General features: G+C 32.7%; 1 protein-coding gene across 3 annotated transcripts in view; it reads left to right on the top strand.

The window, feature by feature from the left end:
- The first annotated feature begins 1,713 nt into the window (after positions 1-1,713).
- Positions 1,714-19,720, top strand: part of LOC139897593 (uncharacterized) — a 30,682-nt gene continuing 12,675 nt past the window's right edge. Inside the window, exons 1-4 of one of the 3 annotated variants that reach the window (XM_071880289.1) lie at positions 1,714-2,643; positions 2,789-2,839; positions 2,933-3,005; positions 15,282-15,488. In XM_071880289.1, coding sequence (XP_071736390.1) covers positions 1,850-2,643; positions 2,789-2,839; positions 2,933-3,005; positions 15,282-15,299 — 936 coding nt within the window. In that variant the 5' untranslated portion in view covers positions 1,714-1,849 and the 3' untranslated portion in view covers positions 15,300-15,488. Of the gene's footprint in view, positions 2,644-2,788; positions 2,840-2,932; positions 3,006-15,281; positions 15,489-19,720 lie in introns of those variants that run through there. The other 2 variants (XM_071880290.1, XM_071880287.1) reach the window with 2 other exon arrangements.

A 19,720-nucleotide genomic window follows, 5' to 3' on the forward strand; every position in this document is an offset into this window, starting at 1 on the left:
GAGTGGATTAAGGTGGATTAGTTAACATCCACCCGAACCACTATAAACCCTTGTGTTTGTGCATTTTACTTTATTTCATATATAGTCTAACAAATACAAGCATACTATTTTGTTAAAACTAGTTCCTTGGACTTGAAAACACTATCATTGTTGAACACAACATCCACGGTCACATCTACGATCGACCGTAGGATATCCTAAACCGGAAAAGTTTTAACAAATTGATCTTTGGAACTATTCAACCCCCCCCCCCCCCCCCCCGCCCTCTAGGTCCTACAGTATGAAAAGTACCTCAAATATTTAGCGTTTTTTAAAAAGCGTCCGGTTTGTGTATAGTTAGTGACATCGTGCTCCTAAAATTATTTCGAGTTTAACGATGGTGTCGGAAAAATTTAACTCGTTGCGAGCGAGAAGATATGACCCGTTAAATATTTGGGTAGAATTTATTTAAGATTTTTTAAGAAATTTTTTTTGACAGTTTACCCCTCTATTCGGGGGGTTGTTTTGAATTTTTGAAAAAAGTATAGGAGGCTTTATTGGTGTAATGAAAGTTAGTTAAAATTAAAAAAAAAAAGATGAAATGACGAAAATACCCTGGTTACTATTCACCATTTTTGTCTATTAGATAATACTAGTTGTTGAACCCTCGCTTCGCGCCGGGGGTTCGGTTTTCAATGTATTTTATTGCGTTTAGTTTGTAAAATTATTTCCTGGCTAAAGAATGATGTCGTTGAAACGCAACTCGAGTCGAACTAAAAGTTATAACCCGTGAAAGATTTAAATGTTATTTTAAATTAACAATATATGTCCATCTCCGCGTTTAGCTATGTAATTATCGACTTTTAAAAATATAACGCAAAATCAACGTGTATGAAAAGTACCCTAATTTTTTTAGCGTTTTTTAAAAAGCGTCCGTTTTGCGTATAGTTAGTGACATTGTGTTCCTAAAATTATTTCGAGTTTAACGATGGTGTCGGAAAAATTTAACTCGTTGCGAGCGATAAGATATGAACCGGTGAATATTTGGGTGGAGTTTATTTAAGATTTTTTATGAAAATGGTTATTTGACACTTACTCCCCTGTTTGAGGGGTCGATTTGAATATTTGAAAAAAGTGTGAGGGTCTTTGTTGGTATAGTTAAATTTAATTAGAATTTAAAAAAATTGTGAAATGACAAAGATATCCTTAGTTACTATTCATATTTTTTGTTTGTTAGATAATATAGTAATAGTAATAATAATAATATTAATATTAATGTACCCTTATATACTTTATTTAATAATTAAATTTTAATAAATGAAAAAACAGATGTTTAAATCAATATGTTAATGGGATTGAAAGTAACACCCATCCATTTTCTATTTCTACGCAAAGTTCTGTACTAACAAAAAGTCTCTCTTCCACATAGAAAAAAAAAAGGAAAAAAACATATGAAAATAAATACAGGTGTGCATACCAAACCAGGACAACAAAAGGAATGAAGCAACTGAGATCTTGCTACGATTAAGATCTTAGTTTTATTCTCTTCTTGTGATTGATAATTTATATTATTATATACATATATTTGCCAACCAAGATCATCTAAATTAAATTATATTTAATTTTAATTTATTTCTTGGTCAATGGCCGAATATGTTTGTAATTTTAAGCTTCTTCATCTCTCAAATTCATCATATTCTCCACAATTTACTCGATCCTTTTGATCATATTAGACAAGCAAACGCTTAACGATTTCGATTTCTATTGTTATCTTTGGTTTCCTAAAGCTTCAAGTCAATGTTCTTCTTGCTAATAACAGTATGCATGTATTAAACTTTTGGTATGTGTTACTATTCTTAAGTTTTTCAATATGATCATGTTTCCTTCTAACCATCAACAAAATCTCATCAAGAATAGTAGTTTAGGTGGTTATGGTGTGTCATCTTGTGGTTATTATGACCGTTTGATTAACAAATTAAGCGAAAAAGAAGTCGGAGGACAGGATATTATGGCAGATGACGAATCTAGAACCGAGATTAGTAATAACAATATAGATCAAGAAGACGTAGCAACAACGTCTATCTCCAAAGATATTAATATTCATCAAGAATCAATCAATAAAAATGAGGACGAAGATAATGATAGTGGGTGGCTTCAATTAAGTTTAGGAATTGGTCATGATGCGCCCTCCAATAGACGCTTTAGCGAAAATGACCAAAGATCATCGGTTCCTAGGTTAATCGAGCTTGATCTATTAACAACTACAGGCGGTAGCGTTAGTTCAAGTAGCAGTGGTGGTCGTGGTGGTGATGAGACTAGGTCTTTAACTTTATCAGCGTCTAGTCGGCAACAACCTAATTTTCAAGTTCCGGATCTTTCCACGCTTGGTTTCTTTTTGCAACCGGCCTTTGATTCAGCGCCCACAATAGCTTTTACTCATAATCAACGATACGAAAATATTCTCATGCCAATTAGGCCTTACCCACTAACCACGCTTTCATCACCTTCAACGTCTTCGCCTTCCCTAGACCAACTTCCTTTAGCTTCTAGTCAACCCCTTTATTTTCATCACATACCGCAAATCCGGATGGACTTGAGAGTGGTGGATCCACCTCGAAGACCTAATTCCGGTGTTTGGTTTATTCTTCAAGCATCTCAAAACCAGTAAGTCACTAAAACCCTACATGAAACATCAATTTATTAATTTATTTTTATTTATTTGTTAGTTGTTACTATTAATATGTACTCCATATCAATTAACATGTGTATTTTTGTATACAATATTTTTTTTCGTGACAAATTATGGAAGAATAAAAGAACCGTATTTGCCTCAAGTACCAAAGAGTTACCTTAGAATCAAGTAAGTAATTAACATGATTATCTTATCGAGCTAGTCCAGCTACTTATTACTAATCGCATTTATATTGACTAAGTAATTTGTTTTTACACATAGGGATGGAAGGACTACAATTCGGTTGTTAATCAAGTATTTGGTTAAAAAGCTCAAACTTCATAGCGAATACGAGGTAATTATATTTCGACTATCTACATATCTTAATTACGGAGTAACAATTTACCTATTCATATAAGAAACTTGACATACATCCTAAACCATGGTTATAATTTGTCATACGACATATATGAAAGCAAGAACGCGTTAGCATATATATAAAACACGTGTCATCGTTAATAAAAAGATTGGATTGAAGCCGTCTAAAAGAGGAAATCATTCAATCATGTAAGAATATTATGGTTGGTGAAAGGAACATGAGAACAAATTGGAATGGATTGAAAGTGTTACTAGCTAGAATATTTCTAAATTTCAGGTAATATCAGAATTAGGTATCAAGTACATTTCTAGGTAACCTTCATTGTATGCCCACATTGAAATTAATTAATTTGTTCTACACATATAATAATGATTAAATTAGAGACTAGATGGAATGATCGGTTGATATATAGCCAAGTTAAGTAAAACTAGAAAAAATTCGACCGCGCGTTGCTGCGGTTGTATTCGACGCGCGGTCGAATTTGGATATACGTTGTTTGGTACCTAATATATCTAGTAGGTTGGGTTGTTTGTTGGACGTGTATGTATATGTATGTAAAGCTTTTTTAACGATGTCCGTTTCGCGTATAGTTAGTCGCGTTGTGTTCGTAAAATTATTTTGAGTTGAACGGTGGTCTCGGAAAAATTTAACTCGCACCGAGCGAGAATATAGGGCCCGTTATTTAGCGTTTTTTAACGATGTCCGTTTCGCGTGTAGTTAGTCCCGTTGGGTTCTTGAGATTTTTTAGAGCTGAACGGTGTTCTCGGAAAAATTTAACTCGCACCGAGCGGGAAGATATGTCTCTCTGAAAAACCAGGTGGAGTTTATTAATTAAAATAAGAATTTGACATTTTGTACCCCTGTTTTGGGGGGTGAAGTTGCACCCTGTTAAAACTTGGGGGGTAAAAGTTATTTTTTCCATTTTTTTTTTTTTTTTTGTCGTTTGTGTTTGTTTCTTGGTCCAAAACGACCAAATTCACGGTGGTTATTAGCATATATTGAAATGAAATGACGTACATGTTAATTTGTGTACGTATTAGCTACCAAATATGTGTAATCATAATATAATATATTATAATTAAAATATTAAATAATAATTAATAATTAATGTAATCCTTTGGGAAAACCGGAAGGAATTGTATGATCGTGTAGGGCACAAGTTAATGGATGTTGAAAACTACGTGCCACCATCATCAATTTGCCTGCTTAAGTAAACAGTCGCTTGGTGTCTTACGTGTATATAAATAAATTTATATAACTAAATATAGATTGAGCTTAATTATACATTAATAATTCTAACCAAAGTAATGATATAATTATATAAACTACTGATGACACAAACATAATTAATTCTATAAGTTTCCTCTGCTCGATAACGATTAATATTTTTACTTAGTTATAGGCGGTTTAATCGAGTTATATCCCGTGACTATATTTTTGAACTTTTTTTTTTTTTTTTTTTTTTTTTTTTTTTTTTAAAAAAAAAAAGACTATATTTTTGAACTTATCTACACTATAATATGTTACTCCGTATCAATTAGATTATGTTATAAGATCTCTTGTAAGAATATAAGATCTCAATCAATACACTATTTTAAAATGGTTACAAAGTTAATTAATACCCAGTAGAAACTAATTTTAATTTGATAGATTAGACTGAGGAGCTAAGTTTATTACTATTGACTTTGAGTTTTTAACCAATACTTGCAATGTCCTTGGTAGAAAAAAAGAGTGAGGTAGTTGGAGTTGATTAGCTTCGTACGGGCAAGAAAAGATGCATGGTTTTGGTCATTTATCCACAAATCTAAACTTAAAGAAACTTAAAGGATGATTTATAAGACCAATCCCAACCATGACGCCTTCATCAACACTTCCTCAGCGCCACATCAGCTTTCGCTCTCCTTCTTCCTCACCACTTCTTCCCATAACACTCTCATAACACACCATTGCCAACATGACATACTTCTTCCCTCTCACATACCCAAAAAATTAATTAAATAAATTATGGTACACTAGCTATGAGTACTAATAAATAATGCAAGGAAAGATAAACTCCCGTCCTCCAATATGCTTTGTGAAGAAATTAATGAGGACGAATGATGTGAGGGCGGTTGAGGGCTAGCCGAGGGCAAGGGAATGCCAACGGCGCCCTCGGATGACATGTTTGATGACACACTCCATAACTTGCCATTGGAATTGGTCTAACAGGGAAAATCAGCCCAAATATATATTTTTTTAGTATTTTTATTTCAGGTTTCTTTTTGTTTCAAAGAAAATGACAAAATACATATATTATTTGTTACAGCGAGCTTTTGTTCTAACTCGGTATGAATTGTTCTAACTTAACACACCATCGTTCGAACAAGGTTATCTGGGTTCGAATAGAGAGTTGTTCGAACGTATGGTGTCACGACCCCGTTCACCAAATAAGAACAATTTCATTTAGTTCGAACAGATTTTTGTTCTAACTTAAGTTCGTACAAGCTTCTTTTCTAACTCGGCTAAAATTGTACAAACTCATCAAATCTTGTTCGAACTTTGAAAATTCATATCTTTTAATTCGTAAGTCCAATTCAGTCACTGTTTTTTTAAATGGGTGATTTTTCGAGATCTATCTGTAAGTATTAATGTCGAAGTCCCATTTTTTTATTTAAAAATCAACCTCATGTTGCATTTGCGTTTATGTACAAATTTCCTGTTTTAATGTGAAAGTTTATCATCGTAAATGGAAGGAAGTTATGAAGGAGTAGTTGTGGATTACACACTAGTAGTAAGTATGTATATATGGTTTCTTAACATGTGATAGTATGACTTGTGATAAATCGCCCATTTTGTTAAGGTTTCGCTTCAAATGACATGGAAGTTGGTTATTCTAGTTTTATATAACTACGGTTGTTTGTTGAGATGTTAAACTGGTCATTTTTCAAAATAAAATAATGGTTGTTTTAATCTTATAAGGTTAAAAGTTTACTTAATGTCATTTTGAAACCCTGATCTGATCTACTTGGTCTATATGGTGTCAATGATGATATTCGTTAATTTTAACACGTTCACTATGTCAAGTTAAGTGTATTTGCAATTGTTTGAAAATGAGTTTTGAACTTATTTGGGTTAAGGTGGAAATAATGAATCAATTGGGTAATAAGGGCCTATATTCACTCATATGCATAATTTCGCGAATCCGAAAACACGTCCATAATGTCATGTTAGACTTATGGTATGAAAAAAAAAAAAAAAAACATTCAGGTCACCCTCATTGATTTTTAAGGTATCAACAGAAAATATTATTAGTTTTGGTAAAATGTCACAAAGGATTCTCGGACCTACTTTGAGGGCTTGTAGGTTAATATTGGTTAAGCATAGATGAAAACTAGAAATCGGTATAGAAAGTTTTCCTGACAAGCTTCATAATGATATATGATATTTTTCGAGTCTAAATGTGGTGTTTAGGTCGTTAAAAACTAGATCTGCAGATGTTGAGTTGCTGTTGTACAACAACGGACAAAGGTACTATTCTATGGGACAGTTTTCAGAAAGTCATAACTTTCAAATCATAATTTTCTTTTTTGATAAATAAGTTGTCCATAAAAGGGTCGAAGAGTTAACTTTTTAAACTGGCACTCCGTTTAGTTACTATGGGCTTGGTTGTTAAACTATCATTATGTACAAATTTGTAAAATTGTACATAAAATGCAAACCGCTACATGAGGTTGATTTCTAAATAAAAATTGAGAGTTCGATATTAATACAAACAAGATCTAGAAAAATCATTGTTTTTTTTTAAATGATGACTAAATCGAACTTACGAATCAAAATATATGACATTTCAAAGTTCGTACAAGATTTGATGAGCTGGAAATTTTTTTTGCTAAGTTGGAACATAAACTTATTCAAACTTAAGTTAGAACACATATCGGTTCGAACGCAATTATTTTAACTTGGTGAACAGGGTTGTGACACCATACGTTCGGACAAGTTCCTGTTCGAACTCGGCTGATTTTGTTTGAACGGTTCAGTGCTAAGTTACAACAATTTTTTGCTGAGTTAGACCAAAAATTTGTTCTAACGAAGAGTGTATTTTGACAATTTTTTTATATAAGAATAAAATATGAATTGAATATAAAAGAAAAGTGTATGTATGTTATCCTTTGATAATAGTACCTTGATATGGAAAAAAATATATAAAAAAATAGGTAAGGAGTGAATAGATAGTTCTTGTTTAGACTATTGGGAAAAAGTTTAACATTTGTCGGGCTCGTATATGCACGACATATATACATATATGTTAAGGCTATAACCTGCCTTGATCAGAGTATAATTCTAATCGACTAGCAATCACAAACAAACAACCAAATAATAAACACAGAATAAATAAAACACGACACAAGAATTATAGTGGTTCAGTTTCAATGTGAAACCTACATCCACTTTGGAACTAGAGAGTATTATTAATTTGAAGGTGATGCATTACAAGTACATATGAGAGAGTATTTATAGACACGGATTAAGCATAACCCTAATCTATGTAAACCCTAAACCGGCCCATTTAAATTAGGGTTGGCCAAACCCTAACTTAACCACCAAGTAATTCTCATGTCGTTTAAAGAAGCCTACATACATTAACAATCTCCCACTTAGAGGCTTCGAATACCATCGATCTGCACTCTTGTACTTCTGCAATGCAAGACTTAACTCGTCTCTTCTCTCTCTAGTTCCTGCCTTCTCTTCAGTGTTCCTGAAGGCCAGTTGAAGCTATGCACAACTTCAACTTATCCAGCGTTACTGGTTTGGTGAACATATCTGCTGGATTCTTTGAACCTGGAATGCTCTCCAGATTAAATGTTCCATTACTTATCCATTCTCTGATAAAGTGATACTTCATGCCAATGTGCTTCGTCTTAGCATGATAGACTGGATTCTTCGCTAATTTGACTGCGCTCTCATTGTCACAATATAAGACATATTCTGTGTGTTTACTACTCAGTTTTTTCACGAATGTCTTCAACCATACTAGTTCTTTACTGGCTTCAGTCAAGGCCATGTATTCTGCTTCAATAGTAGATAGAGCCACGCTCTTTTGAAGCCTAGACATCCAAGTCACTATTGTTCCTCCTATAGTGAATACATACCCGGTGGTGCTCTTGAAGGTATTATTGCATCTACCCAGATCTGCATCAGAATAACCCCTGAGAGTAGTATCCCTGCCCTTGAAACATAACCCAACTTTGGAAGTACCCTTTAAATACCGCAGTATCCACTTCACTGCTTCCCAATGTTCTTTCCCCGGAGCTGACATAAAGCTACTAACCATCCCAACTGCATGTGCTATATCAGGTCTTGTACACACCATAGCGTACATTAGATTACCCACAACAGATGCATAAGGAACCTTAGCCATTTCTGCTTTTTCTACTTCAGTTTTAGTAGACTGATGTTTAGAAAGCTTTAGATGACTTCCCAACGGTGTGTTTCTTTACTTTGTAGACTCACCATTCATTCTGAACTTTTCAAGAACCTTGCGAATATACTTTTCTTGAGATAAAGAAACTGACCCATCTTTATTCCTGCATATACTCATACCAAGAATCTGCTTAGCTGGCCCAAGATCCTTCATTTCAAATTCTCTAGATAATTGCTTCTTCAAATTGCGTATTTCAACCATATCAGAACCTGCAATTAACATATCATCGACATAAAAAGGCAATATAATATAGGAGCTCTTGAACTTCTTCAAATAACAACAATGATCAGTAGAACTTCTCACGAATCCCGTCTTCTCCATGAAATTATCAAATTTCAAGTACCATTATCTGGGAGCTTGTTTCAAACCATACAAGCATCTCTTTAGATTACACACAACATTCTCATTTCCTTTGACACAAAACCCCTCTGGTTGAGACATGTAAATGTCTTCTTCAATATCGCCATGCAGAAAGGCTGTTTTAACATCCAACTGTTCGAAGTTTAACTTCTCAGTTGCCACCATACTTAGAACTAATCTGTTAGTCGTCATCTTCACTACTGGAGAAAAGATTTCAGCATAGTTGACTCCTTTCTTTTGTTAAAATACTTTGACAACTAATCTTGCTTTGTATCGTTTAGAACCATCCCCTTCATATTTGACTCTGAAAACCAATTTATTTTGTAAGACCCTTTTTCCTGGTGGTAACTTGGTCAACTTCCAAATTTGATTTTTCAATAAAGATTCCATCTTGCTTTTCATAGCCTGCTCCCACTGGAACGAATCTTTCACCTTCATTGCCTCAGAATAACTTTCTGGTTCCCCATTTTCTGTCAAAAAAAGATAGTTAACTATTGTACTAAACCTGTTTGGCTGTCTTGTGACTCGTGTAGATCTCCTTACCCAATTGGACTGGTCAGGTTGTGGTGGGGGATGTGGGGGCTGCTCATCATCAGAATCTGAGCTCCCACTATCAGAAATCTGCTCGTGATCAGAATTCGAGCTTTCACTATTAGGAACTCCCACTGGAACTTCAGTTTCATACTCTGGAGTTTCCCTTTCATCCTCTCTTGTTGTCTTTGTGTCAACCTCAAATTCAACTGATTCTTTTTCTTTTGGTATTGAGTTGAAGTCCTTGTACAATTCTGCTTCATTGAAGGTGACATGTTTACTTCTGATAACATGTTTTCCCTTGTTATCCCATAACCTGTAACCCATGTCATCTCCTCCATAACCAATGAACACGTACTTCTTTGCTTTTACATCGAGTTTGTCACCGTCTTTATTAATATCATATGCACTGCACCCAAATATTTTTAGATGCTAATAACTGATTGCTTTACCTCTCCATTCTTCTTCGGGTATTTTGAAATCAAGCGGATTTGATGGAGAACGCTTGATCAAATAAGCGGCAATGCTTACTGCATCAGCCCATAGAGTCTTTGGTAGCCCACAATTAAGTCTCATGCTACGTGCTCTCTCATTTAAAGTACGATTCATCCTTTATGCAACTCCGTTTTGTTGTGGAGTACCTGGAACCGTCTTGATCATCCGAATGCCATAATCAGCACAATAGTTAACGAATTCGGTGCTGATGTATTCTCCTCCATTATCTGACTTCAAGCATTTTACCTTCAAATCAAAAGATAATTCAACAGCAGATTTCCATTTCTTAAAAGCTTCAAATACATCAGATTTATTATTAAAAAAGTAAACCCATACCTTGCGTGTTAAATCATCGATAAAAGTAACATAATAGCGTGCTCCTCCTAATGAAGAAACATGAGTAGGACTGAACACATCTGTGTGTACTAGCTCCAACTTCTGAGCTTTTAAAGGTCTGCCTGCTTTTGCAAAGGTGACCTTCTTCTTCTTTCCTAGAACACATGAATCACAAAAGTCCGATTCAACTCTCTTCAGACCAGGAATTTTACCATTTGACAGTAGCATTTTCATTCCTTTGTCACTTATGTGACCTAAACGTTGGTGCCACTGACTGGTTAAGCTTCGATCATTGGAAACTGCATTTACTTCATTAGCTGGAACTACTACCATATAAAGAGTGCCTCTCTTCTTACCCTTGGCTATTACTAAGTTCCCCTTTATTACTTTCCACTGACCTTCACCAAATAGCACACTATATCCTTGATCATCAAGCTTTCCAACAGAGATTAGTTTCTTCTTTAAGCCAGGAAATACTCGGACATGTTCCAATGTCCAATTAGTGCCCAAAGAGGTCTTTAGCTCTAAATCTCCAATCCCTGTGATGTCAAGCAAATGATCATTAGCCAAACGAACTTTATCAAGATTACCTGTTCGCAAATTCTTCATCAAGTGAGAACTTGGCGTAGCATGAAACGATGCTCCTGAGTCCATAACCCAAGCATCAATTGTATTCCCAATGCAACAAACAAGGACATTATCATAGTCATCTGTTGCAGCTGCTACATTAACTTCCCTTCCCTTTGATGATGTTGCTGGCTTAGTGCACTGGTTTCAGAAATGTCCAGTCTCCTGACAATTCCAACATTTAATATCATTCCTGGTTCTCGACACACTCCTTCTTCTTGACTTTGACCTGCCCCTGGTGGTGTTACTTCTGCCTTTTCTCCTACCCCTCTCTTCTGTATTGAGCAAGTTTCCTAATGGTTCTCCTGAGCTCTTTCTTCTTATATCCTCGCCAAGAATAAAATCACGAATGCCCTTAAACTTGAGCTTTGAGGACTCTGTGGATCCACTGATAGCTATGACTGAACCTGACCAGCTTTCAGGTAACGAAGATAATAATAGAAGAGCTTTGACTTCGTCATCGAACTTGATATCAACTGACAGTAACCGAGAGATAATATTGTTGGAGTTATTAACATGATTTGTTATAGAAGCGCCTTCTTTCAACCTCGTGTTTACCAACTGTCTGATCAAAAACACCTTGTTAGAAGCAGACGGCTTCTCATACATATTTGCTAAGGTCTTCATCAAACCATATGTAGTGGTTTCGTTCACAATGTTAAAGGCAAAACTTTTTGTCAGTGTGAGCCTGACAACAGCTAGGGCTTTCCTGTCAAGCGTCTTCCATTCGTCGTCTTTCAATTTTTCTGGTTTATTCTCACTCAAAGCATCTATCAGATCCTTCTGACATAGCAAATATTCAACCTGCATCTTCCACCACCCAAAATCTTGCCCATCAAACTTATCAATTTTAATCCTTCCTTCTTCTGCCATTGAACTAGCTTCGAACTAAGGAATACCAGTAGCTATGATGAACCTGCAATCGGCAGCAGCTTTGATCAGCTGCAGTGGCTGTAATCTTAATCGTAACAGCAGCAACAGCAGGTATTTGGTGGCGGCTAGGCTTGATCTGGATTGTAACAGTAGCAGCCTGATCCGTAACAGCAGCAGCAGCCTGATCCGTAACAGTACCACGGCCTGATCTGTAACAGCAGCAGCGGCCTGATCCGTAACAGCAGCAACTATGATTGACGGCTAGGGTTTAGGCAATCTGGAACAGCAGCTGCAATCTGATCTGATTTTTTTTGTTTTTTGTTTTTTTTTTTTGGAATCGGTGGCTAGGGTTAAAACCTGGAGATCTAGATACCAGTTGTGTTAAGGCTATAACATGCCTTGATCAGAGTATAATTCTAATCGACTAGCATTCACAAACAAGCAACCAAATAATAAACACAGAATAAATAAAACACGACACAAGAATTATAGTGGTTCAGTTTCAATGTGAACCCTACATCCACTTTGGAACTAGTGAGTATTATTAATTTGGAGGTGATTCATTACAAGTACATATGAGAGAGTATTTATAGACAAGGATTAAGCATAACCTTAATCTATGTAAACCTTAAACCTTAATCTATGTAAACCTTAAACCGGCCCATTTAAATTAGGGTTGGCCAAACCCTTACTTAACCATTAAGTAATTCTCCCGCCGTTTAAAGAAGCCTACATACATTAACAATATATGCTTAGCATATGGGATCATCTCTGGACTTTTTTCAGCTGCACATCTTAAGATGTTCACCTGACTAAGTTTCCATATGTACGGGCTCTTATTAGACTATTTTGGAGATTACTTAGAATATAAATAGAATAAATTTCGTAAGTTACTTAGGCCGTTCTCAACAATGACATCAATCCCATCATCACGAGTACCGAGTGGCCTTAGTAATGTGTTAAAGGAACACACACAAAAATTAGTCTTAGAGGCCATTTATTTATTAGTACTCATGGAGTTAACACAAAATCAAGCACATCATATATATATATATATATATATATATATATATATATATATATATATATATATATATATATATATATATATATATATATATATATATATATATATATATATCAAGTCGACACATAAAGCATATGGCTCCAAGCAACACTGTATAAGCTTATACTAAACTAATAAGTTGATTGCATTAGTTAAAGTTAGTTACTAGCTATTATGGTATATATACTCTGATATTGAGCTTATTCATGTAACGAATTCATTTATGATGTAACACAATTCTTTTGCAATCTCTCAATTTTCTGTTACTTTCATGGTATGAGAGCTGTGAGCTCATTGCTTCCATCAAATTTTCGGTTACTTAATAATGCTTTGATCTGAGTATATATTACTTCATACTAATTTTACTGTCCACTAAAAAAAAATTAAGAAATCAAATAACATTACTACTTGTTTTCAACTTCTAGATTTATCATGTAATTTTCACGTATTTAAATAATATTACGTATTTATTTGTCTTATATTCATACATTAACGGTATTAAATAATATTAATTACTACTATTACTATTACTATGCTATTTATTTATTTATGTTCGCTCTATTAACCGGGTGAACAACAAACGTCGATTTATTGGCGACTTGACTGGCGCTTAGAGTCTAAATTGAACTTCGGACAGGTTTAAAACCCATGAAAATTTAATTCTACCATTTTCATGAGATCTCACACTTTCTTTTTTCTTTTTTAACGTACTTATTGGCCGGATGTCCATTCGGAAGCAATCTCTCTATCCATAGAACATTGAGAGAGGGACTTTCTCTATTGTTAGGGTGTTTCACTCTGAATGGAGAAAAGACTTCTCTTTATTCTATGATAGGGAAAGATTGTTTATATCTTACCTCCCCGTACCTAGGCATGTGCATGGTACGGTTCTGTCCCAAACTAATTCGGTTCGGTTCCGTCCCAAGTCTCAAATTAATGAATGAAGTCGAACCGAGGACCGTACCAAATAATCCGGTTCAGTCCGATTCGGTTCCATGATTTTCGGTTCGGTTCTCGGGAAAGAACTGTCCCAGTTGAGTACACACAACATTGACTGCTAGAATTGCGATTACAACCGGTCTACTTCTCATGATAGGTAGCAAAAACGTCTATTTTTATTTTGATCTTCAATTTGCTCACAAGGCATACGTATTATTCTTGGTTATATAAGACTATAAGAGATATTCTATATTTGTTATATATATATATATATATATATATATATATATATATATATATATATATATATATATATATATATATATATATATATATATATATATATATATATATCTACATATTAATGTGAATACATGTTTAACTAACTCATAGGTTCCAACTTTTGCCCTTTGCAAAGACTGGTATTTTTTTACAAATACATTAAACAGTACATGTATATATATGTTAATGCTCATCGGATGCATCTTGGAACCATCATAGTATTATCACCCTAAGCTTCATACATTTCTAAAGAAAATTGATTGATAATGTACTTTTATCTTCTTTTGTATTATAAATATATATGATATATGATATTTTGCAACTGGCGTGCAACTAATGTGCAACTATTCGATTTGTTCTTATCGATTTGCCCTAAAATAACACATGCAAAATATATATTATCCTACAAGTATTTTTTTTTTATAAAAAACATTATTATTAATAATATTAATAGAGTACACGATAAAGCACAACTACATGAAGAAATAAAGAATTATATGCAATGATTTCAAAACAAAGATACAAAAGACGAATAAAAACATCATGTTAAAATGTTACTCTTTCTATATGATGGTTTAGGAAACACAACATGAAAAAATATTTTAAGACAATAATACTAGAGACTATTTGTAAAATCATAGATAGGTAAAATGTAAATATTTCGGTTAGGTCCGTTTCCTGTATTTTCGGATTCGGTCCGTCCCGTACCGAGGACCGAAAAATACGAAATTTTTTGACCATGGACCGTACCTAAACTCCTCGGTCCGGTTCGGTTCCGACCCGCTTCGGTCCGATCCTCGATTTTTCGGTTTTATCCCGTACCATGCACACCCCTACCGTACCCCACTTATGTTGTACTATTAAGTTTTGTTGTTGTTGTTTCTTCTATTTATTTATGAAAGTGACTGATAAAAAATTTATTGAACAATAAAGTTGGGACAAAAGGTAGGAGTACATACGAACTAATTTGCTGAATTATTTAATTTGATAAGTATCACTAAGATATTACAATGTTGTCATCTAGAATCAGGCACGTTCAATGTAATGGTACTAGACATATTTTATATATAGGACCACTAGTCATGAAACTAATAATTGAATGTGAATTGTGTACGTAGCTATAAAGAAATTGAAATGAAATTGAAATGAAATTGAAATGTGTATATGGCTACATGGGTACAAGTAATTATGCTACGTGCCTACAAGTAACAAAGCAACAATAATCGAAGCTTGACTTTAGTAATATGAATGTGAGATTTATCTTGGAGTACTGACAACTCAGGTTCAATTCTCACTCTAAACAGAGAGTTATCAACCGTTGATGGTACTGCCAACATCAATGCAATTTGAGAAAGTCTCTGGAAGATTTTCCTAACCTTGGATGTACTCTCAACATCGTCTCGAATTAGATTTCCTCCTAATACGTGTGTGGGTGACAAATGATATTATTCGATATCGATATCGATATCGCCGTTAAAATATGTAATAGAGGCAAATCATTGGAATTCCCGTCAAATTCAATATTACATAAGTATATGTTGGGTTACACTTTTATTCTTGCATGCTAACTTTAAAACCAGACGACGAGGAGTCACCAAAAAGTCAGTTTTACCTTGTTATTTTTGCACACGTACGAATCAGACAAAGTAGAAACCCTAAAACAAATATTACATATTTCACCATTACAACTTTTTGCTTACTTTTGCATACGGTTTTAGATATCTTACTAACTTTATTCTTCACTAATCAGAAATCTTTTTTCTCTAGAATAACCTTTTTTGATTAGCTAAAATACAAAATGGATACTTGAAATTAGGGGTGTGCACCATTTGGTTTCAAACCGAATAAACCAAATATCGAATCGAATCCAAAAAAAAAAAAAATCAAACCGAAGTTTTTAAACGGTTTTCGGATCGATCGGAACCGAAATCGAATTCGTAATTTGATTTACGGTTTGGTTTTCGGTTTTGAAAATTTTAAATTCGGTTAACCGGAAACCGAATTAAAAATCGAATTCAAATTAATAACATATTAAAACATATTTATATTTATAATATTTATATTTATATTATATTTGATGTATTATATTATTTTTATTAAACAATAAACATGTTATATACCCTGTATACGTAAATTAATTCTACAATCGTTATTCCTAATTTATATGTAAGTAATTTTGCTAGTTAGGATCTTTATTTTTAGTGATTTTCTGTTTTAACCGAAACCAAACCGAAATCAAATTCGATTTTCGGTTCGGTTCGGTATTAGTTTTGGTTTTGGTTTTTGTTTTAATACTTAAATATGGTTTCGGTTTGATTTTCGGTTTTAATTTTATAAGTTTTAAAATCGAACCGAATAAACCGAAAAATCAAAAACTGAACCGATTAACACCCAGCCGGCCAGCCCCTACTTGAAATAAGACTTTTAAAATAGTAATGTCAACACTTGTGGTGAGATGAGACGGATGTAGCATAATTATAAAATGGACAAACAAAATCCCTATAATTTCTCGGGTTCACGATCTAATATTTATTCAGTTCGGTGAAGGAAATGTATAAAATATGCGTAGTTAGAATATGTGACAGTAAACATTCATTCTGGCATATTTAACTTAGTATTTAATTTTAATAATTTATTAATTAATAACTAATAGAATATCTTATATATGTGGTATACTAGGTATATGATTGTGTCAAACGTCAAATTAATATTTAAAATTTGAAGTCAACCATATATATGACGTATATTAGCCATATATGAGGTATAATCCTCTATGCATGATAATATATATATATATATATATATATATATATATATATATATATATATATATATATATATAGGGTGAGGATCCATGGAGAACCAAAGGTAGTAGAGAACTCATGGAACTCGTGCAGATTCACTAAATCTGCGTGCAGATTCACATTTTTTTTTTTGCAGAATTTTTTTTCTGTTCAGATTTTGTTTTTTTTTTTGCAGATTTCAGTCAATCTGCGTGCAGATTGACGATTTTTTCCAATTTTTTTTTTTTTTTACAGATCGACTTTTTTTCTTTTTTTTTATGCAGATTGAGTCAATCTGCGTTTTTTTTTTTGCAGTTTTTTTTTTTTTTTTGCAGATCGACTTTTTTCTGTGAAGATTTGACTTTTTTTTTGTGCAGATTGAGTCAATCTGCGTGCAGATTGACGTTATTTTTGCAGTTTTTTTTTTTTGCAGATTCACTTTTTTTTCTGTGCAGATTCACTGTTTTTTTTGCAGATTTTTTTTTTTTTTTTTTTTGCAGATTGTATTTTTTTCCATCGATTGAAGTTCAATCTCCACATAGGTTGAAGTTCAATCTATGAGTTCTATGGGTTCTCTACATACCCTAGTTCTCTAGGGATCCTTTCACTATATATATATATATATATATATATATATGTATATATATATATATATATATATATATATATATATATAAACCAATTTTTTTTGTAAATTGTAGTTGAAAGTTATTTTAGGATGTCTGTATCTATATGTTATATCTATACTATTATATTATATATATTATTAAATTAATTTCAAATTAATTAATGGCATATTTCAAACGTATGAACTTGATTGAAACCTGATTCCGATTATATATATATATATATATATATATATATATATATATATATATATATATATATATATATATATATATATATATATATATATATATATATATATATTATGTTTCAAAATCCACCATAAATTTTAAACGAATTTATCTTTCTGTTCGCCGCGGGTTAGGTTCCACCGCCATCACCGTTCAACTCGAAATAATTTTACGAACAAAACGCAATAAATTGTATTCGATACGGAGCTTTGATGCACTATCAACGAAGCATTTCTTTTTAGACTAAATATGTAAATAATTTAAATTTACAGTTAAAGTCCTTAAAATATTTACGAACATACAAAATAATTATTATAAAATTAATTATACATGACGACTCCCCTGAATACCCTTTTATTGCTGAAATGACTAACAACCTTTTTTAAAATTAAACTCGCGAGTTATATTTTTATTCAAAAATACTTGTATATAATAAAATGTAAATATTTTACCCATGTCCAATGCACGGGCTCTGAAACCAACACTACGGGCTCTTAAACTCATAAGTATAATTAAAACGATATTATGGTGAGAAAAAAATTTGTAGACTTTAAGTTACTAACATAACTTTTAAAATTTGTCAACACCACGGGCTCTTAAACTCAAAAGAATTTTTAAAAAACACCAGAGGCTATTAAATAATTATTACAAATTTTCTATTTTTTTAATATCGTTATTTACATACCAATATGAACTGAAAATTAAAAATTTTTGCCACAATTTTTTACACACCCGTGCAACGCACGGCCTCAAAAACCTAGTATATATATATATAACTCGGTCTCATTATAAATGCTCATTTGCTATTGCATTGCGCAATCAATAACAAGAAACTTAAGTTGGACGAGATATTATTTAATTAATTAATAGCAAAACTGTGAGCATAGTTAAAGTGTTTTTATTTGCTCGATTTCGATTTGGATAGTTGATGCTCGGTTATAGGTTATAGATAGTTTGTTGTATCTTTTTCTAAATACGAAGCTTATCGGGTTCAAAATTTTTGTATCTTTGATTGGGGACGTTTTCCTTTCAAAACAGAGACGGAACTTGAACATTTTGTTTAGGAGGATGAAATAAACACTCAAGAAAAAATAAGTGTAGTACATTATAAAATAAGTATCATAATCTTAATTATATATAAATCGATCGTAAATAATACATATTAATTAGAAGTCGACTTGGTGATCCTAAACATTCTAAAATCATCAATAAGATTTTGAATTAAACTCTTGAACAAAATTATATAGTCATACACTCATACTGTTACATGATAACAAAAAGTAAACTCAAGTTTCAAAAAGTATAAACTAATCATCCAACACCCTAAATACCCTAAATGAAATTATAATAAGTTTTAAAACTTTAATGCATATAGTACTAGATTTAATAACTGCAGTTGTATATCACATTCAGTTTCCATCTATTTTAGTCGATTAGAATTAAGCAGTAGAGTTTTAATATTTCATAAAATAAATAAATACTCTTGCTCTCATTATACAAGACACGAGAGAATGATGTTTGGTTGATCTGATTCCCAATTTTAAGGGGGCCCAATAGGTAATAAATTTTGTAGTGTTTAAAATTTTACAAAAATTATAACACTAGCTCAAAAATATAGGAGGCCCGTGGCTCTCTTTGATTTTCACACCGTATGCGTTATAGAAAGAACTATATGTTTACCTCTAAATTATTCGATACAATTATTAGGTTTGATTATAGGAAGAGGTACCACTTCCGATTTTCATTGCATATGCGTTCAAAACTAAATAACTAATTTCCTAGTACATAAGCTATACTAATTGTGTACAAAAAAAAAAAAAAAAAAAAAAATTTGAAAAAAAAAAAAATTTGTTATGATAATCAATTATATTTTACAGTATTGGACTGTACAAAACTCTAAAGCTTGATTAGTTGTGTACATATCAGTACACTATATCTACTCTTCACTAAAGCGCTTTTGTCATCTTATTAAAGGAACTCATCAACTTTGAAATTATGAGTTCAAGTCTCGTTATAGAAGAAAAGAATATACATGTATTTTGATCATGTTTAAAAAAAGTTAAATCTATTCTTGCATTTCA

This window comes from Rutidosis leptorrhynchoides, chromosome 3 (genome assembly GCF_046630445.1).
Source record: "Rutidosis leptorrhynchoides isolate AG116_Rl617_1_P2 chromosome 3, CSIRO_AGI_Rlap_v1, whole genome shotgun sequence".
Lineage (NCBI taxonomy): Eukaryota > Viridiplantae > Streptophyta > Magnoliopsida > Asterales > Asteraceae > Rutidosis > Rutidosis leptorrhynchoides.